This window comes from Rhodnius prolixus, unplaced genomic scaffold, assembly GCF_049639745.1.
Source record: "Rhodnius prolixus isolate KJV_2025 unplaced genomic scaffold, Rpr scaffold_9, whole genome shotgun sequence".
Classification (NCBI taxonomy): domain Eukaryota; kingdom Metazoa; phylum Arthropoda; class Insecta; order Hemiptera; family Reduviidae; genus Rhodnius; species Rhodnius prolixus.
Window position 1 is genome coordinate 1872829 of NW_027411604.1, and position 12872 is coordinate 1885700.

The window sequence follows — 12872 nt, forward strand, 5'->3', positions numbered from 1 at the left end:
GCCAGTGGCCCCGCGACTTCGTCTGAAGAACTAAATCTCTCCTCTCTCCCACTCATATTCTCCTCCTCACGTTTCAAGCTTTCCTTCCTCTTGCGGTAAGGCAGTTTTGCTTACTGACATACCAGATTTATCTTGGCATTCCACTTAGAAAAATATGAGAATTATTCAGACGTAACAACAGACAGACGTTGATTTTTTTTACTAAGTTATAAAACTTACTTTCCCTATTTACCTCAATTCCCAGTATTCTGTCGATCGTTTAAATATGGTGTCCCGATATTTCCTCGGGATTGTTCAAAACTATTTGCATTTTTTGCTATTCTTTATGGTAATTTCTTTTTTAGTTTTCTATCTTATCACGATTAAATACGTTATTGTGAGAATAATGTCAAAATAAATTAAATTCATAAAATTAATAATTTATATTAATTAAAACATCATATTTTAATTATTTTTCTGTTTTGTTCATGGTTTTTGTTTCGATTAGTGGCACCACAGAAGAGGAAAGCGGAAGTAGTACGCTGAAAAAGGAGAAAACTGGAAAACGTTTAAATAAAGAATTAGCACCCTGTAGAATAATATTAGATGAATTGGAAGGGCATGATGAAGCTTGGCCATTTCTGCTTGCTGTCAATACTAAACAATTTCCAACTTATAAAAAAGTGATTCGAAATCCAATGGATTTACAGACTATTGGAAAAAGGCTAACTAATAATGAGTAAGTTCAGTTTAAGTATCAAATTAGTATTGTTCCTGCTATACTTTAGGATAATTGCTAAGGTTACTTGACAAAGCCTTTTTTTTTTAGAAAAGTAAAGTAATGCCCATTTTTCCAAGCGGGCTTTACGTCCAACTGCTAATTAAATCACACATACTTCACTGCAAAGTTCTCATATGGAACATTAAATAAAATCCAAGGCCTAGACCTGGAATATAAAACCTAGATCCACAATACACATTAGCTTTGCCGGTCTCGCCTCTTAACTGTTCTGCTAACGTGTCTCCTAATGTTTTTTTGTATTTGGCGTGTGCATGGCAAATTAGTTAAAAATTAATAGAAACTAGCAAAAACTTAAATAAATTTACAAAGTAGTTTATCCTGATCGTGACAATACTTATACAGGTCAGAGTGGGAGAAAAAAAAATCAGAAAAATACAATTTATACAAAAAGAAAAAAAAAACCATACTAATTTACGCAAACCACCTTGTCAAACATTAGTCATCAATCGAACGATTATTAACATCATAAAGTCGCCATTACATCAAGAGGAAAAGTAAGACTTATTGCACGATCATCTTAGAGAGAATAGAAACGTACAAACACAAAGCCGTTCACAAAAACGATCGGATTAACCATAATTCGGATTCGCCCTTGAGAAAAGTCATTTTGTACCAAATCTCATCCAAAACACAGTATAAAAAAGCAATAAACAAAAAAAGGAATGCAAGTTCTTTTTAAGATTATTTATTAAGTGATTAAAATCATCAAATTTTAATTTAACAATAATTATTTCTCCATAAAAATGAACTAGCACAATTAATTCACTGCAGTTGAAATTCGCGCGCCCTCTCCGGTAAAATACAACTTCCACTTTACAATGCAAGAGATTACCTATTAAAAAAAAAAAACAAAAAACCTTTAGAACTCTTAAATACTTTCATTAATTTTATTTTATTATTTTTTACAAAAATGTTTGATTCATTTACATTTTAAATAACATAACAACAAACAACACCTGTATGTGTAACCTTCCTCATTCAGTCAGCAAGTTCAGTTCGAGACGTTGTGAGCAACTTCGCTCTATTTGGAGATTAATTAATCTATTAATTCACTTTATTTGGAGATTAATTTATCTCTTAATAGAAAAGTCCAAAATTGTTCGGGGATAGAAAAAAAATTGCATGCTATGGTGGATAAAATGATTGATTGGTTCGTAACTTTTATGTTCAAGACATTTCCGCAAGGAAATTAATATAATGACTAGAATTGAACGTAAGTAATTGTTTACATCAGATTTTTATTTTTATTCTTGAGTATTACAAGTGATTGTTAAAGGTTTTTTTTTTTTTTTTGAAAAAAATGTATAACAGGGGTTTATAACGTGCGTTTATCACTTTAGTGGCTTCAGTTGCAGAACTATTCTAGATTCTAATCTAAAAAATCTTTTTTTCACAAAATATTGTAACTTGGAAGCACACAATAAAAATTTAATATTTTCATTCCTAAAACTGAGTTAAGTGTTAAATTCATTTGTTTTTTTTTTCTCTCTCTCTTGTTTACAGTTATAAATCTAGAGATGATTTCGCATCTGATGTACGATTAATATTTGATAATTGTGAAAAATTCAACGAAGATTATTCACCAGTTGGTAAAGCCGGACATACTCTACGTCTATTCTTTGAGACAAGATGGGCTGAATTGACGAACACAAAAGGACAGGGTTAATTGGGGGAAAAAAAGAGGAGATAAAAGGTTTGGTGATTTTTGTTTTGCCCTTTTGATTAATTATTCAGTTTTAAACGAACAAAAGTAATGATAGAGACATTAAACATTTTAATTTAGTTTTTTTTTTTTTTAATTAGATGTTTTTTATTTTAAATTTACGTAAAAAAAAAAGAAATAATACTAAGTAAGTGGACATTGTTTATTAGTGTAAAATATAAATATTAATTAATAATAACAATAATATTATATAAAATATATTTGGTGTCCAGCTGAATTTTTATTAGATGACTGCAGTAAAAATAAATAAATTATTTGTACTTAAAACAAAACAACAAGATGTGTAGCCTCCTTTTTTTACACTTTGCAAAAAGAAAAGCAAATCTATTTCTTTTTCTTTTCTTCATTTTTCAAAAATTTACGTTTTCTTTAAAGGATGTGGTGTATTATAGAGGATCTTGTACGCAAATTTTTCCGGAAGTAAAAATTAAATAAACATTATAACGTGTGGAGAATTCTTAATAAAGAAAAATGTTGCTGTATTTTACTTTAATATGTTTTTTTTTTAAATTATTTAATATTATATATTTATTTTATTGTTTTTTTTAATCGTTGGCTATTGCTCATGTTAATATATAAAACAATATATAAAACAAAAATCGATGAAAAATTTTAGAAAAATAAAAACAATGCAAGAAAGAAAAGAAATAGTAGACAGTTTTCTGGGTTTTCTTTTATGCTTTCATTGAGAAGTTTGTTAATTAATTTTTGACTGCAATTTTACAAGTAGACTTTTTAATTTTTTTAATCAGTGTTGAGTTATTGCAAAATATTTTGAGACACCTTTTGTTTTACGGTTCTGTTGTTGAGTTGGTAGTTTAAAAAATAAAATAGAATATAAAAGGGAAAGCATTATTTAAATATATTTAAAGTACCTCCCCCCCCGCAAAAAAACATTTCTCCTGTTTTTATATCTTGTTGAGAACAATTCAGATTTCCTGAATGCTTGCAATGCCTGTAGTACCAATATGCCTGTAGAATCTGAAATGCACGCCTAAAGTCCTCGGAACCTTTTAGTTTCAGATAATGTTGCAATGTACAACATCCTCCTTTCTTTATTTCCTTTTTTTTTTGTTTATCCCGGACACTCTCACTGATTTAACCCAGTAATTTTGGAGTGAGAGATTTGCATTTCTTTCTATTGCCAAAATTAACTAGGTATTCACAACAAATCGTTTGTAGAAGGATATTCATTCATTCCAGTTTAGAAAATATTGCCTATTAGATCTACAGTTTAAAAAAACTTGAAATAAAGTTTTCCATTACAATATTTACAACCGGGCTGCCAGCTTTCTAAGTTTTCCCTTTCTTCTTCTTGATTTATTTCCTGCATCCTCACTTCTTTTTTGTTAATACCATACACTCTTAAACCATTTACTAAAGTCCGTAATCATTTTTCCCCGACACAAACCAATTGGCAACCAACACGTTATAATATATATGTAATTGGAAAAAACCCAAAATCTTCAGTCAGCATTTTTGAGTTCTTAGTTACTGCATCCTTGTTTATCCAACGATTCCTCTTCCATAGGTTGAATTGGCGTGGCGCTTAATCAAAATTTTAATCAAGAAACTTTTCTTAATGACGCACCATTTTGTTAGTTTCCTTTAGTCCTTTAGTTTTATGGATTACCCCTTTTCGTAAAAGTTAATTATTCTTAATATTAATGGAAGAAGTTGTTCAAATCTTTGACTATAAATTTTTTATTGCTCTATTTATCGATTACCAGTTTCGGTGTCTCAACATTTTGCAATAACATAATTGATTAACACAGTTTGTTAATTTCATATAATCTAATGCTTTCGCATTGTTGGAAAAGTAAATTTCCTTGTAAAAAAAAATGATTGATATGTTTCTATATAATATAAAAAGAAAAAAGAAAAAAATTTAACACCTATCAGTAAAAATTTTATAAACTATACTATGCATATATATATAAATATTTTTAAAAAAAATTGTAGTTTTGACTTTTTGCATTTCAGTGTTTTTAATTAAAAGTGAAAGAAAAAAGTATATTATACACGTACTCTCCCCCCTTCTTCAGAACTAAAAAGAAAATTTTAAACAAATTTGATGTTTTCTCCTTTAAATGAAAATTAAATTTTGAAAGAAATAAAAAAAATTAAAAAAGTTTTTTTTAAAAAAAACATTATTAGAGCTTCTTTATAAATAAAGCTTTTATGATTGCGATTATTGTTCTACATTCCGTGTTTACTTAAAAAAACAAAAATGGGTTTTGGGAAAAATAAATTATCGTATTTTGGTTGAAAATGGTAATAATAAAAATAAAGAATACTGAGTGCAGGCAGTCACATTGAAAGAAATGATTTTGAAATGTTGAAAAAACTTATCAGTAAAAAAAAGTAAAAGATTGTGGTGCAATTTTCTATTATTTTATGTTATGAATGACGATAGTACATTTGTACACCACATTCAAAAAAAATATTCAATGTCACAAAACTTATGGTCTTCAAAATAATTTCGTTTATTTTTTTTTTGTTATTTGCAGATCTCTTTCTCATAAACGTGGAATTTTTGGAGAGAAAAGTTTATTTTATACGCAAAATAGTTGTCTATTTGAAGGGATTGGTAAAAGTAGATCACATTTAGAAAATTACTTTAGTCTTCTTTAGTAGATCCCAGGGCTTTACTCGTTGGAACTTCTATTGTTCCATCCAACATTAGCTAGTGGAACCAGTAAGTTGTGTCTGGTTGTATTTTCATTTTGGATGTCCTAACTTTAAAGCGGTGCGTTCATGATCATTGGCCGTTTTTTTTTACAGGATGACTTTTATCATATTTCAATCTTTTAAATATTGCATGGTTTAACGTGGCAACGAGGATCTCTTTTTTTGACATTTTTTTTTTCCCCCACCTCTTGACTAAACATTCCATTTTGGAAACACATTGTTGAATAGTAAATCAATTTACCTACTTTGGAGTCAGTCAGGCCAATGGGAAGCCAGGCCAGTCTTAGCGATTTCAACCTGTTCCTTGTCCGTAATTCTGCACAGCGACTTCCTGAGATAAACTGCTTCCATGTCATTTTACATAATCACAGCAGTGCCCCCCCCCATCCTTTCCATAGATTTCTTTAAATTTTCACTTGTTGTTCATTTCTTTTTGGGTGACTGATTCATAGTTTCAATAGGATGAAAAAAAAAATAATTGCCATTTCTCAGTCGTGATACATATATTATGTCCGCGAGCTTTCCGACCTAGGGACTAGGTCAGATCTTCAGGGCTAATTTACAATATACTGTTTTTACATCATTAGAGAGAATTGGTGTGTCTTCTGTCTTGTCTGTTCATGGACTGGCAAAACAGAAGACACACCCAACCCTGTAATGTAAAAATATTACATTGTAAACAAGCCCTGAAGATGTGACCTAGTCCCTAGGTCGGAAAGCTCGCGGCATAATAAATCTATCACGACTGAGAAATGGCAATTATTTTTTTTTCATCCTATTTAAATTTTCAGCATTTTTTTTTTTTATTTTTTGAAGTGCTTAACATCATGGAAGGAAATTTGTTGAAATCCATCATTCTGTTGGCAAATACCGCCCGTCCATTTTTTTTTATTGCTTTCATCAGGCTTGTTTTACTCAATCTGTGTGTGTGTGTGCTTTTTTTACACCTTTTAGTTTCAACGTCAACCGTCCCAGGCTGATTTTTCAGCCCGTTTAGAGACTGCCCGGAACATTGCTGGAGCATGTAGGAGAGATTCGATTATTTCACAGTGTAGATTTAAGAAAAAGGCTGCTTTGAATTTTTTTTTAACATTTCTTTGTATTCCTGGCGAGTGCTGACTCTGAGATGAACAGTATTATAAGTGTTTCACCGTGGTTCGAGTTTTTGAATGTCTGATGCGTTTTATGGGGATCCAATCCCATAAAATAATATCTTTTCTCCCAAAAGTTTCATCACTAATTATTATTTTTATTTTTTTAAAGTAAAAGTTAGTATTTTTGTTTATTTTATTTTCATTTTTGCTCTGTATTATTTTAAAATTGGAACTATAATCAAATTTGTTTCTCCTCTTGTAAATAAAATTAATTTATTTTATAAGAACTTAAATTTCTTTTTGATTTTTTCAGTTTTTTTTTGTCTTTCTTAAAAGTTTACACAAAATCTAAATACTATATTCCTATTTATTATTTTATTCATTATTTGATTTTAAATATTTCTTTGTACATTATTCAATTCTAATTTACTTTTAAACTATTTTTGTATATTTATTTGTTGGAAATTACTTCCATCCCTTGCCCAGGCGAATAATATAAACGAACAATATTTTTTTTTTAAATATTTTTTTTTTTTATTGTAAATAGGTTTTTTTTGGTACCTACCTCTTCGCAAGTTACGTGCCTCTTAGTATTTAAAAACATACACTTAACAGAAACAAAATATGATATAAATTTGGCAAATTCTAATACAAATAATACACACACACACAATTAATAAATCTTTACATATTGATGTGAATTTGATCCGTCTTGAACTTAATAAAAACTATGACGTATAAGAACTTTATTAAAAATGATGGATTTTTTTTTTTTTATAATCTGTTCATAAATGGGCATACAACAAAAATGAAAATAGAAATAAGTTCTTTGCGGATCGATTAAAATTATTAAAGAATAAAAATAGATAAATAAAAAATTAAAAAGAATAAAAAAACTAGATATTTATTTATTGTATGTGATGTTTTCTATGTATTAAATTTATTATTATTTTTGTTATAGTTTTAAAATCAATTAAATAAATATCACAATTTTTTTTATTTTTGCTCTTTAATTTCTAGAATTTCTTAAATAGTCTTAACTACAGTCTTTCTTGCCGTAAAAAATAAGCATTAAACAAAAAAAATATTGGAAAATGGAAATTTTAAGAAAACAGGCCTATTTTTTTTTATGTATAACCTTTTTTTAATTATTATTATTATTATTATTATTTTTAAAACAAATGATTAAGTTATATAAAATCATTTTTTTTAGTAAAATAAGAGGGATGTTATGAATGTACAGATAAAATGTTGAATCTTCTTTGTAGGAAATAATTTAAACTTACAAGAAGTTATCTATTTATTTAAAGCTTAATAATAAAACATTCCCTTATTATTTTGCGTGATGAAAATTATAAGATCGCAAAAGATTCCTCAAAAAAAACTTGAAAGGAAAGTAAACTTTATTGTAAAAACAATTTAAAAAAAAAAAAAAATACAAAATATACGCTAGCCTATGTGTATATGGAAATATATAAAAACCGTAAGTATTACGATTTCTTTATTTTCTATTTTCTATTATTATTAATATTTTCTAATTTTTATTTTATAAGATAATTTTTTTAAATGTAAATTATTAAAAATGAATACATCGGGTTGTTATTTAAAAAAAACAATAAATAGTGTGTGTCTTGCAAAAAAAAGAGTACTTCTGTAGAATTTAAAATTTTTTAAAAATACTAGTTGTGAAAATTTTTTTATTTTCATTATTTTTGGAAATTAAAATAAATTACACGTGTTTATGAAAAAATAAAATAAAAGAGTACTTGGAAAAATTACACACAATATATGAAGAAAAATGTGTACATGTTTTTTGAAGTCCAATTATATAATTATGTTTGTAAAAAAAAAAAAAAAAAGAAATCAAAGAAAAACAAAAAAAAAAGAATCTAAATAAAAATATAAAATAACATTTGGTTTATCTGTTCGTAGATAAAAAAAAAGAAGTGTGATGTGTTCCAGACATCAATGTCGAATAGTACTTCACTCCTTACGCAGAACTACTCAAACCATCAAGATAACAGAGAAAACAGTAGAATGGTAACGGTACGCCCTTATGGATTAACTAATAAAGTTAAGAAGGATAAAAGTAATAACACATCCACAAGAGTTTTACAGGTTGTTATTCCACTGTTAAACGCCTTTTCAGAGATTCGTTTTAGTTGTTCATTTTACTGTGCTGAGTACATGAAAATAAGGGTTAATGTTGATGGAAAATAATGGGCCCAATATAAACCATTGTTTACGTCTTACTGAAATCTGACTGAATTGCCACTTCGCTCGCATAAACTTTCTCAAAAGAAAACAAAAAGACGCCCATGCATGTTCAATTGTTCATTGGGCGCATTTCAGCAGACAAGAAGCGCTACGGAACTATATCCGCTGAATGGCGCACTTTTTGCATCGCTCCCACAACATGTTTTGTAAGAGCGGACGCCATCTTATGGAGCGGAAATTTTCTATGCTATTTCGACGGAGCGGTGATCGCTTCTAGCAAAGTACGTGTGTTTATCAAAACAAGTTTGAAATTTTTCCAATTTTTTTGGTAATTTAAACGCAACTCTCCCAAAATTACACCAAATAATTATTAAACCTTCTTGTTTTGTAACAGATGTACAATTAATTTTTAGCCATTTTGGGTACAGTTGAGAACATCTAAAGCTTCTTAACATTTGATTTTTCTTAGAAAAAGCACTCGGAAAACGACTTATTTCCCGATATAGGACCAAAGCTTTACTGCCTTGGCAATATTTTTAGTAGAAACGGGATGAAAAAATACATAAAAATAACCTATCGCGTGCTCTTCTTTCTCTTTGATAACAAGTTAAAAAGTTGAAATATGATTAATAAATACCAGATTTTGAAATGGCCTAGCACCTTTTAATTTAAAAAACGAGTTGTTTTTTATTTGACCGATTCCTCGCCAATCTTAATTCGAAAAAAGGTTATGTTTAGGTTACATTAGTAGCAGAGCGTTCAGAGAAATAAAGCGCTCCCTTTGGGAGCGATCTGGTAGCGCTCTTGTCTGCTGAATGCGCCCATTGTTTACCCAATGGATACCAACCATTTCTGTTCCAAGGCTAGGTCGAACATAAAACATATGTTACACAGCAGATCTGTAAAACATGTTATTTACGTCTGCAGCGCTATTTTTTATTCGTTGTAAGCTAGCTCGCTTATCTTTTTAGTATTCCTAACAGGTTTCATCATCAAGAGTTTGTTTAATCAGGACAACTTAACTTCTACATCCTATGCCGGAGCAACACCTATAAAAGCGCTGTTATTGTCCATTCGTAGAGCAGATAAAATTTCTTGCATCTAGTATAAGTGTTGAAAGTTCAAATTCCATAGTCTCATTGCTTATATAGAATTCTTTACGAGAATAAAGTAACGCCTATTTTTTCAGGCGGGGCTTAACGTCCAACTACCAAATTAGGTGTCGTGGACGGAGGCGACTAGCCTAACATACTTTACTGTAAATTTCTTTTATTAACCATTCAATAAAATCCAGGGCCTAAGACCGGGAATCGAACCCCAGTATCGCAATACATATTAGCTTCGCAGGTCTCTCTTTACGAGAATACTCCTTTTACTTAACTCTATCGGTTCTAGTTAGTAGAATAAGGTGCACATTAGTAATTTACCTGTGAAATCTTTGTATGCTCTCCGTTACTAAGTTATGTACTCCCACTAATTGCACTTTATTTATATTATTGTATATTGTTCATCAAAAAGGTTGCAGCGATGGAAATTAAAACTAAAAGTCCGTCTGTTGGAGACCAATGTTAGAGCAACTGGTGCATTAGAACGAAATTAAAGTAGCACGTGTAATGACACTTTGATAAAATAAAATAAATAAAAAAAATAAATATTACATTCCGTTACTAACTTCTTGTTTACATGCAGCTCTTGCAATATTTAATTACGAAATGAAAAGTTCATTTTTTTTAGCCAGAACTTCAAGATTGACTTTCAATTCTAAGTAATTGGTGAGTCTACTGAAGTTTTCATATTTTTTTTTTTTAATAAAAAGCTATAACATTTTTCGTTTTTTATAACATAATTTTCTTTGGACTTTCTAAATTTTTGAAAGTTTTTATCAAGAAATGAACGTTAAACTTATATATATATATTTATTGTACTGGAAAGGATATTGCCTGCGTTCCTTCCCCTTTTAGGTGGAGCCGCCCTTTTAATACAAACAAGTTGTAAGAGATATACTTTGACGCCTAAATAATGTAAACTGCAGGTAAGAAAAATAAAAGAATTGATAAAGTAATTTACAGTTCAAATTTGTAAAAATTTACAAGGTAAGTGTGTAATTAGCATATTAGATTTGTGAAAATAGATTCAAGCCATATTCACAACTTAAGAGAATCATTGTCACACATTCACGGTGTCTGTGCGCGCAAAATATGAAGCAGTGTCATTGTGAACAATAAAATTTTGGGATGATGATTACCAACTAGAAAAAGGTAATGTCCAAGGTTTACATTTTTTATTTCTTAATTAAAATATAAAGCGTCATCATTAACAAAATTTAAAACATTTGTCTTTCCTTGCAGTAATGTGTGCATAACTATCTTCAAGGTGATTATATACATATATTTCGTGAATACTTATGGGTCTTCTGCCGGAATTTTAAGTCATTCAGTTTTAATATTTTTCGTTTCCCCACACATATGAGCCCGTAATATTCGTGTCTCCTTTCTCGAGTCTTAATATTTAATTTATTAATTTTTCTATTTTCCTAATATGAAACTTCTTTAACATTTATAGAATTAGATGTGAAGTTTGTCACAAATTTTATACCATTTTTTTTGGAGGATTGTTTGGACTTTACATGTTCTTAATGTAGTCACAGACGTTATTTAATATGTTCAAAGCAATTTAACATAAAATCTTCTATGTTAAAAACTCGTTTCAAAAATTTATTTATTACCGACATTATTCATCCGAATATTAATATATTCTGTCACATTTCCGATTAGATGTTACTACTTAAATTTGATTTAATGAAATATTAAACAGATGTTAATAGTTCCAAATACTGCTGCCAGACAGCATAGGCATCAGATTTTATTTAAACACTGTATAACCTACTCTTTAACGATGTAAACAATGCACTTCGTTCTAAACCGACCGAAATTTATTTTTCTTAATTGTTAAGTATGTATTAAGCAATGCTTTAGCTTTATTAAAATACACATTATGGAAATAGTTTTTTTTTTTTTGGCGCATCAACAGCTGAGGTTATTAGCGCCCGGAGCTTTTTCCAGTGCACTGCCGGCCTCCGGACAGTGTTCTCTCGTTACAGACAACACTGTCCATCACCGGACAGTGAGCTGTAAGAAGCTCCTAGGAAGAGAAAATCTAAGGGTCAGCAGCTGGATTCGAACCCGGGACCTCCGCGAGGGAGTCCAGTATGCTAACCTCATAGCTAATCCCTTCCCTAGGAAATAGTTCCTTTGTATACTACTATTAAAATTTAACATTTGTATACAAGTAAATAAATTAGCCAATTTCAGTGAATAATTAAATGTGGTTTTCATTTATTTTACTGATTATATAAAACTTGAATAAAATTTACTTTTTTGACTTATGTCAGAAGTAAGGAAGAAGTTAATTTGGTTCGAAGCTTTGTTTAAAGAGGGTCTCAGTACAAAGTAGAGGTAAAACGATCCCTTTATTGCATGAGGATAGAATCTAAAGAAGTTTTTCAGAGAAGAGCTTACAAGGTAATCATGAGAATAATTGTTTTATTATTCCAGTCCGTCATTAGCTAGTTACGGTTAAATCAAGTATTTCTTGTTTGCCGGTAGTTTCAGTTAGAGCTGTTAAATATTCTTGTTGTGCATTCACATAGTTTAGTTTTTGTTTTATAACATTTGAAGTGTTTTTGCCTGGGATAGAAATGTTAGTACAAATTAGAAATATGCAAACAGCAAGCCATTCACCAAAATTTGAATATATCAGCATGTTCAATGTGTTTTCAAAGTTTTCCTTTAAAGATTTTACTTATTTTTTTTATATTTATATATATATATTTTATTTAACAATCATTATTTCGGTGATAATGCAACGATGTCCGTATTTTAAATTTGCATTCTCGCGCCCCTTCCATGTACCAGATTTCAATTATTCATAATTTTTACAAATGTTTGACAATTCGTTAATATTTTGAATAACACCAATGTAACCTCCATTTGTGAGACCCCTGGAGAGTAGAGAACTGCACTGAGTGTACAATCCGGTTGATCTACCTCTGAGATGGTTAATAATAATATAACAAATAAACGGGAATTTACCCTTGTATATCAAAACTCATTCAGGCTGACCCCTATTCATCGTATTGGTTGCTGACTGGAGTAAAAATATATGTTTTAAAACCAACCATATTGCAACACACCCCATTCTAAAATACTCCAATCTGATTGGCCGTCATATTCTCCAATTCGGTGCAAGCCAGCAGAACAGGATTGTAAGCAAAGCTCCTACCGTATTATGTTACCCGGATAGAAATAGTCAATTTTACCCACTTTTTGTGCACTTTTAAATATGGAATTTTGAGTTTTCGTTTTAT

General features: G+C 29.6%; 1 protein-coding gene and 1 long non-coding RNA gene across 27 annotated transcripts in view; both read left to right on the forward strand.

Moving 5' to 3' along the window:
- Positions 1-7741, forward strand: part of tou (bromodomain adjacent to zinc finger domain 2B toutatis) — a 173221-nt gene extending 165480 nt beyond the window's left edge. For 22 of the 26 annotated variants that reach the window (XM_074128261.1, XM_074128271.1, XM_074128267.1 and 19 more), the window contains 2 exons: positions 488-718; positions 2285-2563. In XM_074128261.1, coding sequence (XP_073984362.1) covers positions 488-718; positions 2285-2447 — 394 coding nt within the window. In that variant the 3' untranslated portion in view covers positions 2448-2563. Of the gene's footprint in view, positions 1-487; positions 722-2284; positions 2564-2879; positions 3003-7557 lie in introns of those variants that run through there. The other 4 variants (XM_074128263.1, XM_074128264.1, XR_012458587.1 and 1 more) reach the window with 4 other exon arrangements.
- A 529-nt stretch (positions 7742-8270) lies between these two features.
- Positions 8271-10177, forward strand: LOC141454241 (uncharacterized). The gene is made up of 2 exons (XR_012458588.1): positions 8271-8407; positions 10025-10177. It is a non-coding gene; the product is annotated as an uncharacterized lncRNA (long non-coding RNA).
- Positions 10178-12872: the final 2695 nt, after the last annotated feature.